This window comes from Phocoena sinus, chromosome 15, assembly GCF_008692025.1.
Source record: "Phocoena sinus isolate mPhoSin1 chromosome 15, mPhoSin1.pri, whole genome shotgun sequence".
Lineage (NCBI taxonomy): Eukaryota > Metazoa > Chordata > Mammalia > Artiodactyla > Phocoenidae > Phocoena > Phocoena sinus.
The window spans coordinates 22830507-22843445 of NC_045777.1; the positions used below are offsets into that span (position 1 = coordinate 22830507).

General features: G+C 53.9%; 1 protein-coding gene across 2 annotated transcripts in view; it reads left to right on the forward strand.

The window, feature by feature from the left end:
- Window positions 1-12939, forward strand: part of SLA2 (Src like adaptor 2) — a 26542-nt gene continuing 13603 nt past the window's right edge. The window contains exons 1-6 of one of the 2 annotated variants that reach the window (XM_032604120.1): window positions 1-318; window positions 1535-1727; window positions 2932-3065; window positions 7062-7161; window positions 7515-7601; window positions 9322-9425. In XM_032604120.1, the coding sequence (XP_032460011.1) occupies window positions 2975-3065; window positions 7062-7161; window positions 7515-7601; window positions 9322-9425 (382 nt within the window). In that variant the 5' untranslated portion in view covers window positions 1-318; window positions 1535-1727; window positions 2932-2974. The remainder of the gene's footprint in view (window positions 319-1534; window positions 1728-2931; window positions 3066-7061; window positions 7162-7514; window positions 7602-9321; window positions 9426-12939) is intronic. The other variant, XM_032604119.1, reaches the window with a different exon arrangement.

Sequence of the window (12939 nt, forward strand, 5' to 3'; positions counted from 1 at the left end):
GAGCCCCGAGGACCCTGTGACAGAGCTTGAAGAGCCCTGGGCCTGCTTCCTGGCCAGCCAGTTGGAGGTCTCTAAGGAGCATGGCGCTCCTGTCCCATCCCCGGGGTACAGACTGCTGACCACAGGCAGATGCCAAGCTCCCCAAAGCAATATCGAGAGCCTCTCCCTGAAGACTCCCAGGCTGAGAGGGTCCCAGGTGACCTAGGACTAAGGACATTGGCGGACTTCCAGAAGGGGCCGCCCAAAGCCCTAACCTCTTCAGCTAAAGCATGCGTCTTAGCCGAGCCCCTGCCCCAAGCCTCTGATGACAGGAAAACAGTAAGTATGCTTGCTTTTTGTTTTCCGACGGCCTTGGGACTGTGAGGAAGGATGGTCCCCTCAAGACTGGGAGTGGGCTTTACGGTTGGGACAGAGCGTCAGTGGATAAGAGGAGTCTAGATTATAACTTCTGAAGACACGTTCAGCTCTAGAGTCTACAATTCTTAAAAGGGTGATCTTTCTCAGTTGAAAGGGAGGGAGGTCTCCTTTCAGCTCAATCCAAATTTATCACTTACGCCGCCACTGAGAAATTATCTGCAGAAAATTATCTTCAGAAAAACACAAAAGACGCGGATTTTAGATCCAGCTCTGCACTAACCAGCTCCGAACAGTGAGACGAGGTCGCTCTCCCTGGGCCCTGGCCCTTGTTTTGAACGGCATTCAAACCCTGCCGACCTCTCAAAGGGTCAAGTACTGTGGTCGAAACACCAGATGTTCCACGTGCTGACCGCGGCTGCCTTTAACTCTTCGCTTCTGCCCATGCCTGGGTCCCCTAGAAAGTGCCTACCTAACATGTAGTAAGTTGTTCAGATACTTAGACAATTATGATTAGATTCTTAAAAGTTGGGGCCAGTACTATCCCCCCCTTCTAGGTCTGCCCGCCCACGGTCTTCACTAGAAGGCCTCCTGACGTTGATGGGACCAGGTGAAGGGAGCTGGCAGAGTGCTGGGGGCTCTGCCGGCCTGAGTGCAGGGTTCTCCTGCCTCTCGGGCCCAGCCCTCGGCACCACCTGTAGCGGGGAGAAGTCTCTGGGTTCAGTGTGGTTGGTGACTGTCTTGCTGAAGCAGGGGAAAGGAGACTAACCTCTGCTGAGCACACACTCCGTGCCAGGCCCCTCAGCTGCTTCTCATAACCCCATGGAGTCGGTATTATCCCCGATTCACCAGTGAGGCTCAGAGAAGTTACACGCTTTGCCTGAGGTCACACAGCTCGAGCTTGGTTGGTCTGAATCACTCGTGCTCCCCAGGAGTGATCTCTCCCAGGGATTTTATGGACCCCTGTCTGCATAGTTAAGCACAGAGCATGTGCCCCATACCCAAGGGGAAAAGACTGTTGAAAACCTGGCCTGAAGGGGTGCCTTGGCATTGAGGAAAGCAGAGACCCCAGGAGGCAGCAGCGCCATCTCGGGCTGCCAAGGCTTCAGGATCCCAAAGTCGGAGCAGGAAGTGGCTGCCGGGAGCCATTCCCTAATTGTGGGCCTGTTTTGTGTTAAAGAGCTCTCCTGTCCCGTGAATACGGAACTCCCCCGGGAGGCAGGAGCAAACATGCCGTCATCCGCATGTGGATGGCACGAGACTACAGACAGCTGTTCCATTCTCCAGGGCCGGATCCTTGCTCCTCAGACAGGAAGGCCCGTGAGGCCATGGGAGTCACTCCACCATCATGACGGACACCCGTCCTCACCCAGGTGTGGGAAAAGGGTCAAAGGCAAGGACGGAGCCTGCTATGTCCCTAAACTGGTATAATTATGCCTTGTCTCTAACGAAGAGACTGAAAACCGTCTGAAAGAATGAAACCATCTCCCTACAACATCTTAATACGTATAGTGTTTGAAAAAATCGGCATTACCCTGGAAACCTGGGAATTTAAATTATTCTAAGGATAAGACACCTGTCCAAAGAGCTGATAATCACTTCGTCCGTTTAGATAATGTGTATCAAGTACCTTCCGTGGGTGAGAATACTGAGGAAATGGGCAGAGAGGTCCTTGTTCTCAACAAGCTATAGGATAATGACTCATTAAACAAGCACCCAAGTATGTGAATAATTAAAACTTGGGAAGAGCACAACAGGGAGCCCCGAGAGGGAGAAAAGGGAAGGTCCCCAGGAATGGCCTCTGGGGAAGTGACACTCGGAGCGTGAAAAAGGAAAAGCAGGCCCTGACCTGGCTCTTCACATGCATTATCTCTCAGACCCGTATGGTGGGTGTTGTTATCCCCATTTTTCAGATGGGGAAATGGAGGCAAAGAGAGGGAAGTGGTTCGACAACCAATCCTGTAAAGGCTTGCAAGTCATCACTGTCGTACAGTCGCCCAGGTGTCTTACTTTGCCCTGTGACTCCAGTAACAGTGTGCTCAGTGTCACCTTAGCACGTGAGACATGCCAGCCAGCTCCCAAGCCCCCTCAGATCCCCCTTGCCCACCTAGCCGTGGGTCCCGGTGTGCCTAGAGTGAACTCTGTCCTGTCACTGGCCCCTGCCACCCAGTGGCAGAATGTGATCCCAGGTCAGGCAGTGGTTCTGAGTAGCCATAGGAATGATCAGCTAGGGCGGGGGGATTTGGGGAAAGCTTCCTGGAGAAGGGTGGGATCCAGACAGGCCCGAAGTGGAAAAAGGGTCTTCCAGTAATGGGAGAGGGCCTCACACACGCAAAGGCCCAGGAACAAAGAATGGAGCACGGCTACAGTGTAGAAGAGATGGGAGGCAAAGAAAACAGGGTCCGGTTTGCAGAAAGCCTTAACAGTCTGGTGGAGGGGCTGGAACCTGGTCCTGATGGGAGGGATCTCATTTGCTTGTGTCAGCAAGGAGGTCAGGAGGGCTGAGCTGGGGAGGGAGGGTGTCTGGGCACCAGGCTGGGAGCCATGGCTCTGTCCCCATCACAGCATCTCTTTCAGATTTCTCTTGGTGATGCACTTCTGGGTGTTCTGCTGAGGAACGATGGGAAGTCAGCCCAGCAGGGGCAAAGCCCTTCCAAGCCCAAGCCTGAGCCCCTGTGTGCAAGGCCAGGGGCCTGAGCCCATGCAAGCAGGTAGGCCGAGGGCCCCGGGGCAGCCAGGCCCTTCCTGAGCAGCCACTCCAGCCTCAAGTATCAATGAGGACCTGCTGTATACCAGGACCTCCCCATGAACCACACAACCGGGGTCCCTGCTCTTAGGAAGCTTATATATTAGTGGTCAGAACATTAAACCAGATGAACTAGAAAATGTGAGAGTGACCAGAACTAACCAGGAGCGTGTGATGGTCCCCCAGCCATCTCCCATGGCTTCCCTCCTCCTAAACCAGTTTATCCAGAGCCTGAGCTGCAACCCTAAGACCAACCCACATCCATAGCTCTCCAAAGCTGCACCGTCCATTACGATAGCCACTAGCCTTATGTAGCTATTTCAGTTTAAACAGAAGTTAATTAAAATAAAATTAAATGAAATATTCAGCTCCTCAGTAACACCAGCCATATTTTAAGTGCTCTCCAGCCATTTGAAGCTAGTGGCTACCTTATTGGGCAGTACAATTATAGGACATTGCCATTATCGCAGAAAGTCCTACTGGACAGAAATGCTCTTATCCTGAGAGGTGCTGTGAAATACTTGAAGCAAAATAGAGCTATGATGATTGGAAAAAATGAGTTCATGCAATGCATGGGCTGAACCTGTAATTGTGGTTTTCTGAGGCAGTCCTGACTAAAAAAATGCCAGTTTTTAGGACGATTAGACAATCAAAGTATCCTGCAATATCTAGTACTTTGATGTCAGAGCTACAGCCCCAGTTTGTTTCTTGTTCCCTGAAACAGCCCACAAATCCTTTCTCAAATCACATTCTGATTTGGTTTCGATAATGTATTTGTCAGGGTTCCCCAGAGAGACAGAACCAGTAGAATGTGTGTGTGCGTGTGTGTAAGAGAGAATTTATTTTAAGAAATCGGCTCACGCAGCTGTGGGGTGGCCAGTCTGAAGTCTGCAGGGCAGGCCAGAGGGCTGGAGACCCAGGGAAGAGTTGATGCTGCAGAATTCCACAGTGGAGTCTGGAGGCAGGATTCTCCCTTCCTCAAAGGACCTCAGTCTTTTTCTCTTAAAATCTTCAACTGACTGGATGAGGCCCAGTCACACTGTGAAGGGTAATCTGCTTTATTCAAAGTCTACTGATTTAAATGTTAATCTCGTCTCAAAAATAGTGTCACAACAACATCTAGACAGGTGTTTGACCAAATATCTGGGTACTGTGGGCTAGCCACGTTGACGCATAAAATCAGCCATCAGAGATAACAAGATTACTCTAAACCAAGCAGCACTTCTAGGAGGAAGGATACAGACACACAGTTAACAGAAGTAGAAGACTGCAGAGCCACACTGGATATCTGTGTTTGGCAGGCTCTCCCCCAAACTGAAAAGTCCTCTGCAATGGCTGGGGCTTCCTTTCTGCTCCTCAGCCCCCATCCCCAGTATCTACCTTTCTTTTTCTTAAATACTCTTATTAATTTTTTTTCTTTTTGGCCGTGCTGCACAGCACGTGGGATCTTAGTTCCCCGGCCCAGGATCGAACCCGCAGCCCCGTGTTGGAAGCGTGGAGTCTTAACTACTGGACGGCCAGGGAAGCCCCAATATCCTGCTCCTCTCTTTAACGGCAGCCTCCCCTAGCCCCCTTGGTCATCGATCGGCACCCTGGACCCTGTAGGCTCCTGCTGGGGAGGCAGCTGCCTCCTAGCCACACCGAGTGTGCACTGAGAGCCTGGGGCCCAGCAGGCCCTGCAGGAAGAGATCTGGAAACCACACAGACCCCCACCTCATTTCCTCTGAATCTAGCCACAGGCAGCAGCCCCGGGGCTGCTCTGAGTCATGCCCAGGATGCTGAGGCGGTGACCCCCCGGCAGGTGTCCTGGGGCCCTCCTTGCCTGTGGGAACTGAGGGGCACTGTGTTCCCCTCTCTGTCAGGGTCTCCAGGGGACGAATGGGCTTCTCTCAGTACTTCTACCCCTGGTCCCAGCAGGAGCATGGATTCTGGGCAACTCCTTTGTCCATCAGCCTTGCATCCATCCAAAATCTACGAAGGTTCTACCCCATGCCAGGCCTTGTGCCAGGGCCGGGGGACACAGTAGTGGACAAGACGGACACAGTCCCTGTGTTCAGGGACAGTCAAACCTCAGAGACAGGTGCTAAACCAATAATCAGTTACAACTGTGTTAGATTTTGAGGACAGTGTTTTAAGGGACTCTGACCAAGAGTGTGTGCTGAGGGGCTCATCAGGGAAGAGACGTTTCATCCAAGGAGTGAAGGATGAAGGTGACTCAGCCGCCGGAGGGGACCCATCAGGGGGACAGCATGTGCAGCTCAGTGGCTCCTGGGATGCAAGGCCAGGGCTTCCAGGAGGGGGAGGGGCCCTTCTGGCCACTGGCTCTGTTCTTGTCAGAGGACACCCTCCCCAGACTTACTTGTACCGTGTATTTGGGCATCAGGCAGGCATTTCCCTGCACGGAGGGATGGCCAGGCCCTACGTTCTGAGGAGCTCCTGTCGGGGGTCTCCATGTGTGTCTGGGAGGACATGTAGGAACTGGCCCATTTCCAGAATCACAGTCTCATTCTGCCCATGTCCCAGAGGCCCTCAGCCCACATAGTGTCCAGCTCTGTGTCTGCCCCACCCGTCCCCCGGGTCCTTGTCTGTCCTCTGCTCTCCCTCCCTCACTTCCTGGGGCCCCAGCTCTGTCTAGAGGGCCTCACAGAGGCCTCTCAGCCTCTGAGGAGCATCTGTGAGGCACATAAACCTTTCTTGCTGACCTCACTGCTTCTCGTAGCCTAACGCAGAGACCCCTACTGAGATGGGGCCTAATGCAGAGACCCCTACTGAGATGGGGTAGGAGGAAGAGAAGGGAGGGCGCTGGGGGGTGGGTGAAGGGTGCTCTGCAGCCCGTGTGTTTTCAGGACAAGTAGGCCTGGACAGGCATCAGGAGGTCTAGATGGTCGGGGCAGGCTGGTCCCGGAGTTGGGGACGAGGGGATGAGCATTCTGTGCTAAGGGAGCCGCTTCCTGCCTGCTGTCCAACCTCTGAATTGGACCTCAAGGCCATCACGTGCTCAGGACCAGTCCTGGTGTGATGGGGTGGGGTGTGGCGGCTTGGTGTCCTGTCTCTGTGACTCCCTCTCTGAACGCCAGCCTCCTGGGGAGTCTGGGCCTTTCAGAGACGTGCTGCTGCTGTCCATCCCAGTCCCCCGACCCTGGGCCCGTGGGAGGACAGGGACAGGGTGATGTGGCATAGGAGCTGTGCCCGCCCTCCCTGGCAGACTGCCCCGTGGAGCCTCAGTTGCCTTGCTGTGCAATGGGGCTGAATGGAGGTGACACATACAGCACCCGTCAGGCCCTGACACAGAGCAGGTGCTCAGGAAGAGGTGGCAGGTGTGTGACCAGGACAGTTGACTGAGACACACATTCCTGCTGGGCGTCTGCTCTGGCCAGGCCTGTCCCAGTGGGCCCTGGGGCTGCACCTCTTCTGAGGGGGCAGCACAGACCTACGCCTGTCGCTCTGGACAGAGGTCACAGGAGAGCCACTCTGCCCACGTACACGGCACTCCAGAGTTACAAAGGTCAGTGATTTCCTGGGCCCCTCTGGGAGCCCTCCCCCTCCCATGGCCGCCTCCCAGCCCCTCAAAGCTAGTCCATCTGGTGGCCACCTCATCGGTGCCTTTCAGAAGCTGAGCTCAGAGATCCAGGCTGATACCTGCTTAGAGCTGTCGGCTTTAAGCTTGCTGAATTCCTTTATCAGAATCTCCTGTGACGATCTGTATAAAAATGGGATTGTAGCCAGGAGCCCCACTCCTCTGCCACACCAATCCTTTCCCCGAGGGGCTCCCAAGAGATGTCTGGGCACCCCCAGGGCTCTGCAGAGCCCTATGGAAAAGCATCAGATTCCGGGTTGCCATCCCAGGATCCCAGCAGACATGCCGCCCTAGGGTGCCTGTGGGAGGATTGATGGTGGGAGCCCAGCCTCCACTGGAACTCACGTCTGGCCAGAGGGTGACCATCTCTGTCCCTCCATCCAGAGAGGAGCAAGGCCAAAGCTGTGGCCTTGGGCAGTTTCCCGGTAGGCGAGCAGGCAGAGCTGTCTCTGAGACTGGGGGAGCCATTGACCATCATCTCTGAGTAAGTCCCCCCGAGGGCACGGGGTGGGGTGCTCTCTCCCCTCCCCCGATCCCCGAAGACGCATCAGTGGGAGGAGGGGCCCCTTCCAGGGGAAAAGAGCATGGACTTTTGTGCTGAGCTTGACACACCTGTAGGGAAAAGCAGTGGGTGTGCAGGGCCTTGCAGGGGGGCCCTGAATCAGGCCATTCACTGCCCAGGAGGTACCCAGACTGGCTGGTGCAAGGAAACCTGGGAAACTCAGGAGGGATGGGTGGCCGCAGGACCTAACCTGGAGGGTCCTTGTGAATCCCAGATGAGCGGTGCCCAGGGCCTTGGCCCTTCTGAGAGGGGTCCCCTCGCCCTTCTCTCTCCAGGGATGGAGACTGGTGGACGGTGCTGTCGGACATCTCAGGCAGAGAGTACATCTTCCCCAGCATCCACGTGGCCAAAATCTCCCATGGGTGAGTTCACACCCCAGGCCCTGCCTCTGGGGAGCTTCCTGCTTTCTCTTCCCACAAGTGTAGTTCTTCACACCCAGTCTTATGCTGAGCAAAGCTGGGGTCAGGGGAAAATCAGGCCCAGACCCTGCCCTCCAGAGGAGCTGACGACTGACTCAGGTCAGCCTGTGAGACATGGGAGCCCAGAGGAGAGGGCTTGGCAAGGCCTCATGGAGATGTGGCACCTGGGCTTTGGAGGGTGGCCGGGAATCTGGTGGTGGAGAATGCTGGAAGGGACTTGCAGGAGGTGGGGACAGCCTGCATAAATGTCCCCAGAGAGCCTCCTCGGGCTGCCCTTCCAAGAGGCACTTCCTCAGGAGGGCTGGACTCGGGGACGCAGGGTCTCTCAAAAAGTATGAGCCATCCCTTGCCCAGAGTAAGTGACAGACTGACTCCAGAGCAAATTCTATGTCGAGAGAGAAAGGCAGTGAATAACCTGGAGCCAGGGACATGTCACTGTGTGTGCTGTGACAGCCACGCTTCAGTTCTGAGGAAAAGCACGGCTCCCACACTGGATGGCCTTCCTTTCTGAAGCTCGTGGTATGTCTGGCTCTGAAGCAACATAGGATCCTGAGACATGTGGACACATCACAGAATCAGCTCGCGTCTCCCAGTGGTCTGGGCCTGCGGGGCAGGGTTTTGCCTCCACAGCCTGGCGTGAAGTTTAAACAGAGGAAACACCGACTACCTCTAAGAGTCCCCTTTCCTTGCCTGTGCTTCATTTATAGCCTCGATTTTCATAAGTCGTATGAATGATGTATTTTATTTACTATAAAACTAGGCTCAGTTTGCTGTTGGCCCCAAGAGAATCACAGCTTCTCTACTTTATTTACTTGGAATCAACTCAGCCCTGACTCTGGCATTTCACAAAATGACAGGGAGGCAACCATTTCCATCAAATTGGCTTCTGGAGGCTTTGCCTGGGACCCCCGGACATGACTCTGGGGACAGTGAGAAGCTGAGGGACTGTAAACCAAAACATTCCTGCGCGACTCCGTGAACTTCTCACTGCAGTGAAGTCCTTCGTGGACGCACATAGGTGAGGGATTAAGTGAAGAGAGAAAAGGAAGGTGTGGGCTCGGAGTTATCAACAGTCCCAGCATTGGAAGAGGCACGTATGGCTGTTGATGGGCTACGTGATTTTTTCCAAAATTTTAGAATGTCTTGAACATTCTAGTTCCAAACTTTCTACCCACACATAAGCTACAGTGGAAGTTAGATTTCAGTGATAATGAGTAGATGTTCACCTGCATACCTTTTGGCTACAAAGTTAAACTTTAAACTGTTGAAATAAAATATTTACTAAAACTAAAAAAAAAGAGAGAGGCAATTCTTGGAGAGGTGAATGCTTAGACAGGTGAGTGGATGGTGTAGGGGTGCTGGGGGGACTGGGCAGTGAGAGGAGAGGGTCTGGGATCACCTCACCTGACCCCAGACCCTGGCCACTTGGGAATGAGATCTTTAGTTAGAAAAGGCTGGGGCTGACCCCATGAGATGGTCCTGGCTCCAGGGGCCTCAGAGGACAAGGACAAAGCTGGGGGCCCTGAGAGACCTGAGGCCAGCTCTTCATGGGGCGTTTGGAAGTCTGAGGCCCACAGAGGGAAGAGAGGTTCCAGTAGAGTCTTGGGCCACCCACCCCCAGGCTGACCCCCGACCCTCTCTCTGCTCATCTCCCCGCCCCCAGGTGGTTATATGAGGGCCTGAGCCGGGAGAAAGCTGAGGAACTTCTGCTGCTGCCTGGAAACCCAGGAGGGGCCTTCCTCATCCGGGAGAGCCAGACCAGGAGAGGTGGGTAAGCTCAGCCTGCCATGGGCTTTTCCCTTTCATGCCAAGAGCCAGGTGTGATGTGACTTGGGGGTAGAGGTAGGAGGCCACATGTGGAGGGCTGGAGACCTGGCCTTGGAGTTGGGCAGTCTGGCTGACTGACCACATGTTGCTGCCGTGAGAGCCTATCAACAATGGGGCAGGGCTTCCCTGGTGGCGCAGTGGTTGAGAGTCCGCCTGCCGATGCAGGGAACACGAGTTCGTGCCCCGGTCCGGGAAGATCCCACATGCCGCAGAGCGGCTGGGCCCGTGAGCCATGGCCGCTGAGCCTGCGCGTCCGGAGCCTGTGCTCCGCAACGGGAGAGGCCACAACAGTGAGAGGCCCGCGTACTGCATAAAAAAAATTTTAAAAAATGGGGCAATAACCTGCATTTCTAAAAGTGGTGTGAATTGCCCACGGGAGGGATCCAGCTCAGCCAACACTTTAGCAACCAGGACTCGTAACAGAGTATAGTCACAGGATTTCTCTGCCTTGACCAGCAATGATTTCTCCCTCCCCAAGACACAGCATGACCCTGATCTCTTGACAAGGTCTCTGTGCTTTGGGTCACCAGCCAGTCGGAGCCAGAAAACCCACTAGGAGTCACCTCATGACCTTCCTCTCTGTGCTGTGCAGATGGGGAAACAGAGGCCCACAGAGGGATAGGGACATGTCACACTGCACGTTCATATGGGACTTCTCCCACCCCAGGTGCAAACAAAACACGAAGTCGAGTCTGTCTCTGATGCCCCTGCTTCTCTCTGAGCTGCCCTGAGTCCCTTACAGCAGGGACAGAGAGGGACGTTGAAGGAGTGGCAGTGCCCTCGTTTACGTTAGGCTCTGTAAATGCCTTCAAACAACCCTGTGGGGATTGTACTTCCGATGTCCCCATTTTACAGATGAGGAACTGGAGATTTTGGGGAAGAGAAAGGATTTGCCTGGGGAGACACAGCTAATAAGTGCAGAGCTGGGATTCAAACCCCACTGAGGTTCATCGCACTTCAGACACCCAAGAGAGGCCCACCTGTGACAGTAATGGTAGCATTACAAGCACAGGGGCAGACTAGGGAGAAGCTGTTCAGGAGTGAGGACGGGCTGCCTGTGCTTCCCTTAACTGAACTCACTTTGATGCATCATCAGGGTCCTTTGCTCTCTACTCAGTCTCCCTCCTGGGGCCCCTTCCAGTGCGTGTCTTTGCCTCTCCTTCCCTTCCTTTGGGAGCCCCCTGGGTTGACCTCTCCCCAGCCCCTCCTATTTTCCAGGCAGCGCCAGCATCTCTCACATACACCCATAGGCAGGCCAGGGTGGGGGGCTGGCTCAAGTGCAACAGCTACAAACAGGAAACCAGAGCGGTGCTGTTGGGGGCGGGGGCACTGTAGACCGGGCCCCAGTGAGTGTGAGAAGCCACAGGAAGTGCTCCGTGCTCAGCTGCCCGTCCCACACCCCTTCTCTGGCCTGGTTCAACCCCAAGAGCATAGTGACCGAAACTTATTGCCTCTCTGAGCCCCTTTTCTAAGAAGGCACATATACAAGAGGAACTGGTGGAGAAATAAAAGAGAAAGCAGATAAGAATCCATAGGATCTTTTTTTTTTTCCTTGCAGTTTTATTGAGACATAATTGATACACAGCACTGCATAAGTTCAAGGTGTAAAGAATCCATAGGGGGCTTCCCTGGTGGTGCAGTGGTTGAGAGTCCGCCTGCCGATGCAGGGGATACGGGTTCGTGCCCCGGTCCGGGAGGATCCCACATGCCGTGGAGCGGCTGGGCCCGTGAGCTGTGGCCGCTGAGCCTGCGCGTCCGGAGCCTGTGCTCCGCGGCGGGAGAGGCCACAGCAGTGAGAGGCCCGCGTACCACAAAAAAAAAAAAAAAAAGAATCCATAGGATGTTTAAGGATCCACAAAATTGCTGGGATTAAGGTTAGATTTGACTCTGAGGTTCCCCATAGCAACACCAAAAAGGGATAGATCAGAATGCAGCTCTCATTATCGAAAAAGGAAGAATTTGCCAATTCTGCAGGAAAGGCAATTTCCCAGTACTAATTTCTAATCTCTCATCCTGGGCTTTCTTTTGGAGAGTGTTTGTTAAGCTGCAGGTTACAACCCATTTGTGGGCCAAGAAATCAGTTTGGTTCAGTGGTTATAGACCAGTGGGTCTCAAACCTGGGTGGGCATCAGAACACCTGGAGGGTTTGTTAAAACAAAGAACTGGTCCAGCTTTAAGAACCACTGATCTAGACCTTGGCTGTGTGTTGGAATCATCTGGGGGAGATTTATAAATTACTGATGGCTGCGCCCCACCCCCAGCGTTTCTGATTTAATTGGTCAGGGGTGTGGCCTGGGCCCTGGAAGCTACAAGAGCCCCCCGGGTGATTCTGATGTGTAGCCAAGGTTGAGACCCATTGGTTTAGTGGATCTGGACCAGGGAGCGTTGAAAGTGAAATATAGCTGAAAACATTAGGATGCATCACTGGGGTTGGGGAAAATGTTGCTTCACCAAACTTTTTGTTTCCGATAATTTTAAGTGTGTTCTGGGTCACTGTAAAATTTCATATGTGGTTTGTGGTCAAAAAAAGTTTGACACTAAATCTGTACGGGCCCGCGTGACGCCACAGGATGGTGGTTCTCAGACTTGAGTGTACAGGAATTGTCAGGGGATCGTCTTGCTGATGCACTCTTAGGCCCCGCCGCAGACCTGCCAAATCAGACTGCTGGGTACAGAGGTCAGAAATCTGCTTCCTTCACAAGCTCTCCGGATGGTTCTCATGTTCTTTTAAGTTTGAAAACACAGTTCCAGTCTAGGGAACCCAAAATTAAGTAATGAGAGACAATGTTTTTCATGTTTACATAATGCATCTTGTCATATATAACGGTAATTAACTGTTGACCGAGTGAGTGATATCAGGATCAGCTCTTCTTTGGCCCAAGATCCAGACGTACCTGTGGGAAGAAAATTCTGTAGGGGCTTTGAGCCTGTGGGTGGACCAAGGCGGAAGGCCTGGGGCCACTGAGCTCCCAAGAACACTACTCAAGAGTCTGGAGGGGGAGGGGAAGACCCCCCATCTTCCCCAGAGTCCCTCTGGCATACCTGGTTGTGTTCTAGGCCTGGGGGGAGCCATGGCAGGGCCCAAGTCAGGCCAAAAACCTTGGTGTGTGAAGGGGCACAAAGCGTTTGTGGAGGTCCCAGGACTGCTCCAGAGGTCAGCGCCAGGGCCAGACCCCTAGAGCGTCACCCTCTTGCCTTCCTGCTGTCCTACTATGTGTCTGTGCTGTGTTGAGCACTGCAAGAGAGACTGATGAGCAAGACGCGCTTCCTGCCCCTGAGGGACTCACCTCTATGATCCTGTCAGCGGAGAAGCACTTCAAAGCATCTCCTCTGAGTCAGGCCTGATAAGTTGTGATTCCTGCCCTCAGGCTTCAGTCAGTCAAGGGTCCAAGGTGCAGCATCCTCGAGGCTATCAGCTTCTTAGAGGTCTCAGAAGAAGTTCAGAGGGTCCTGC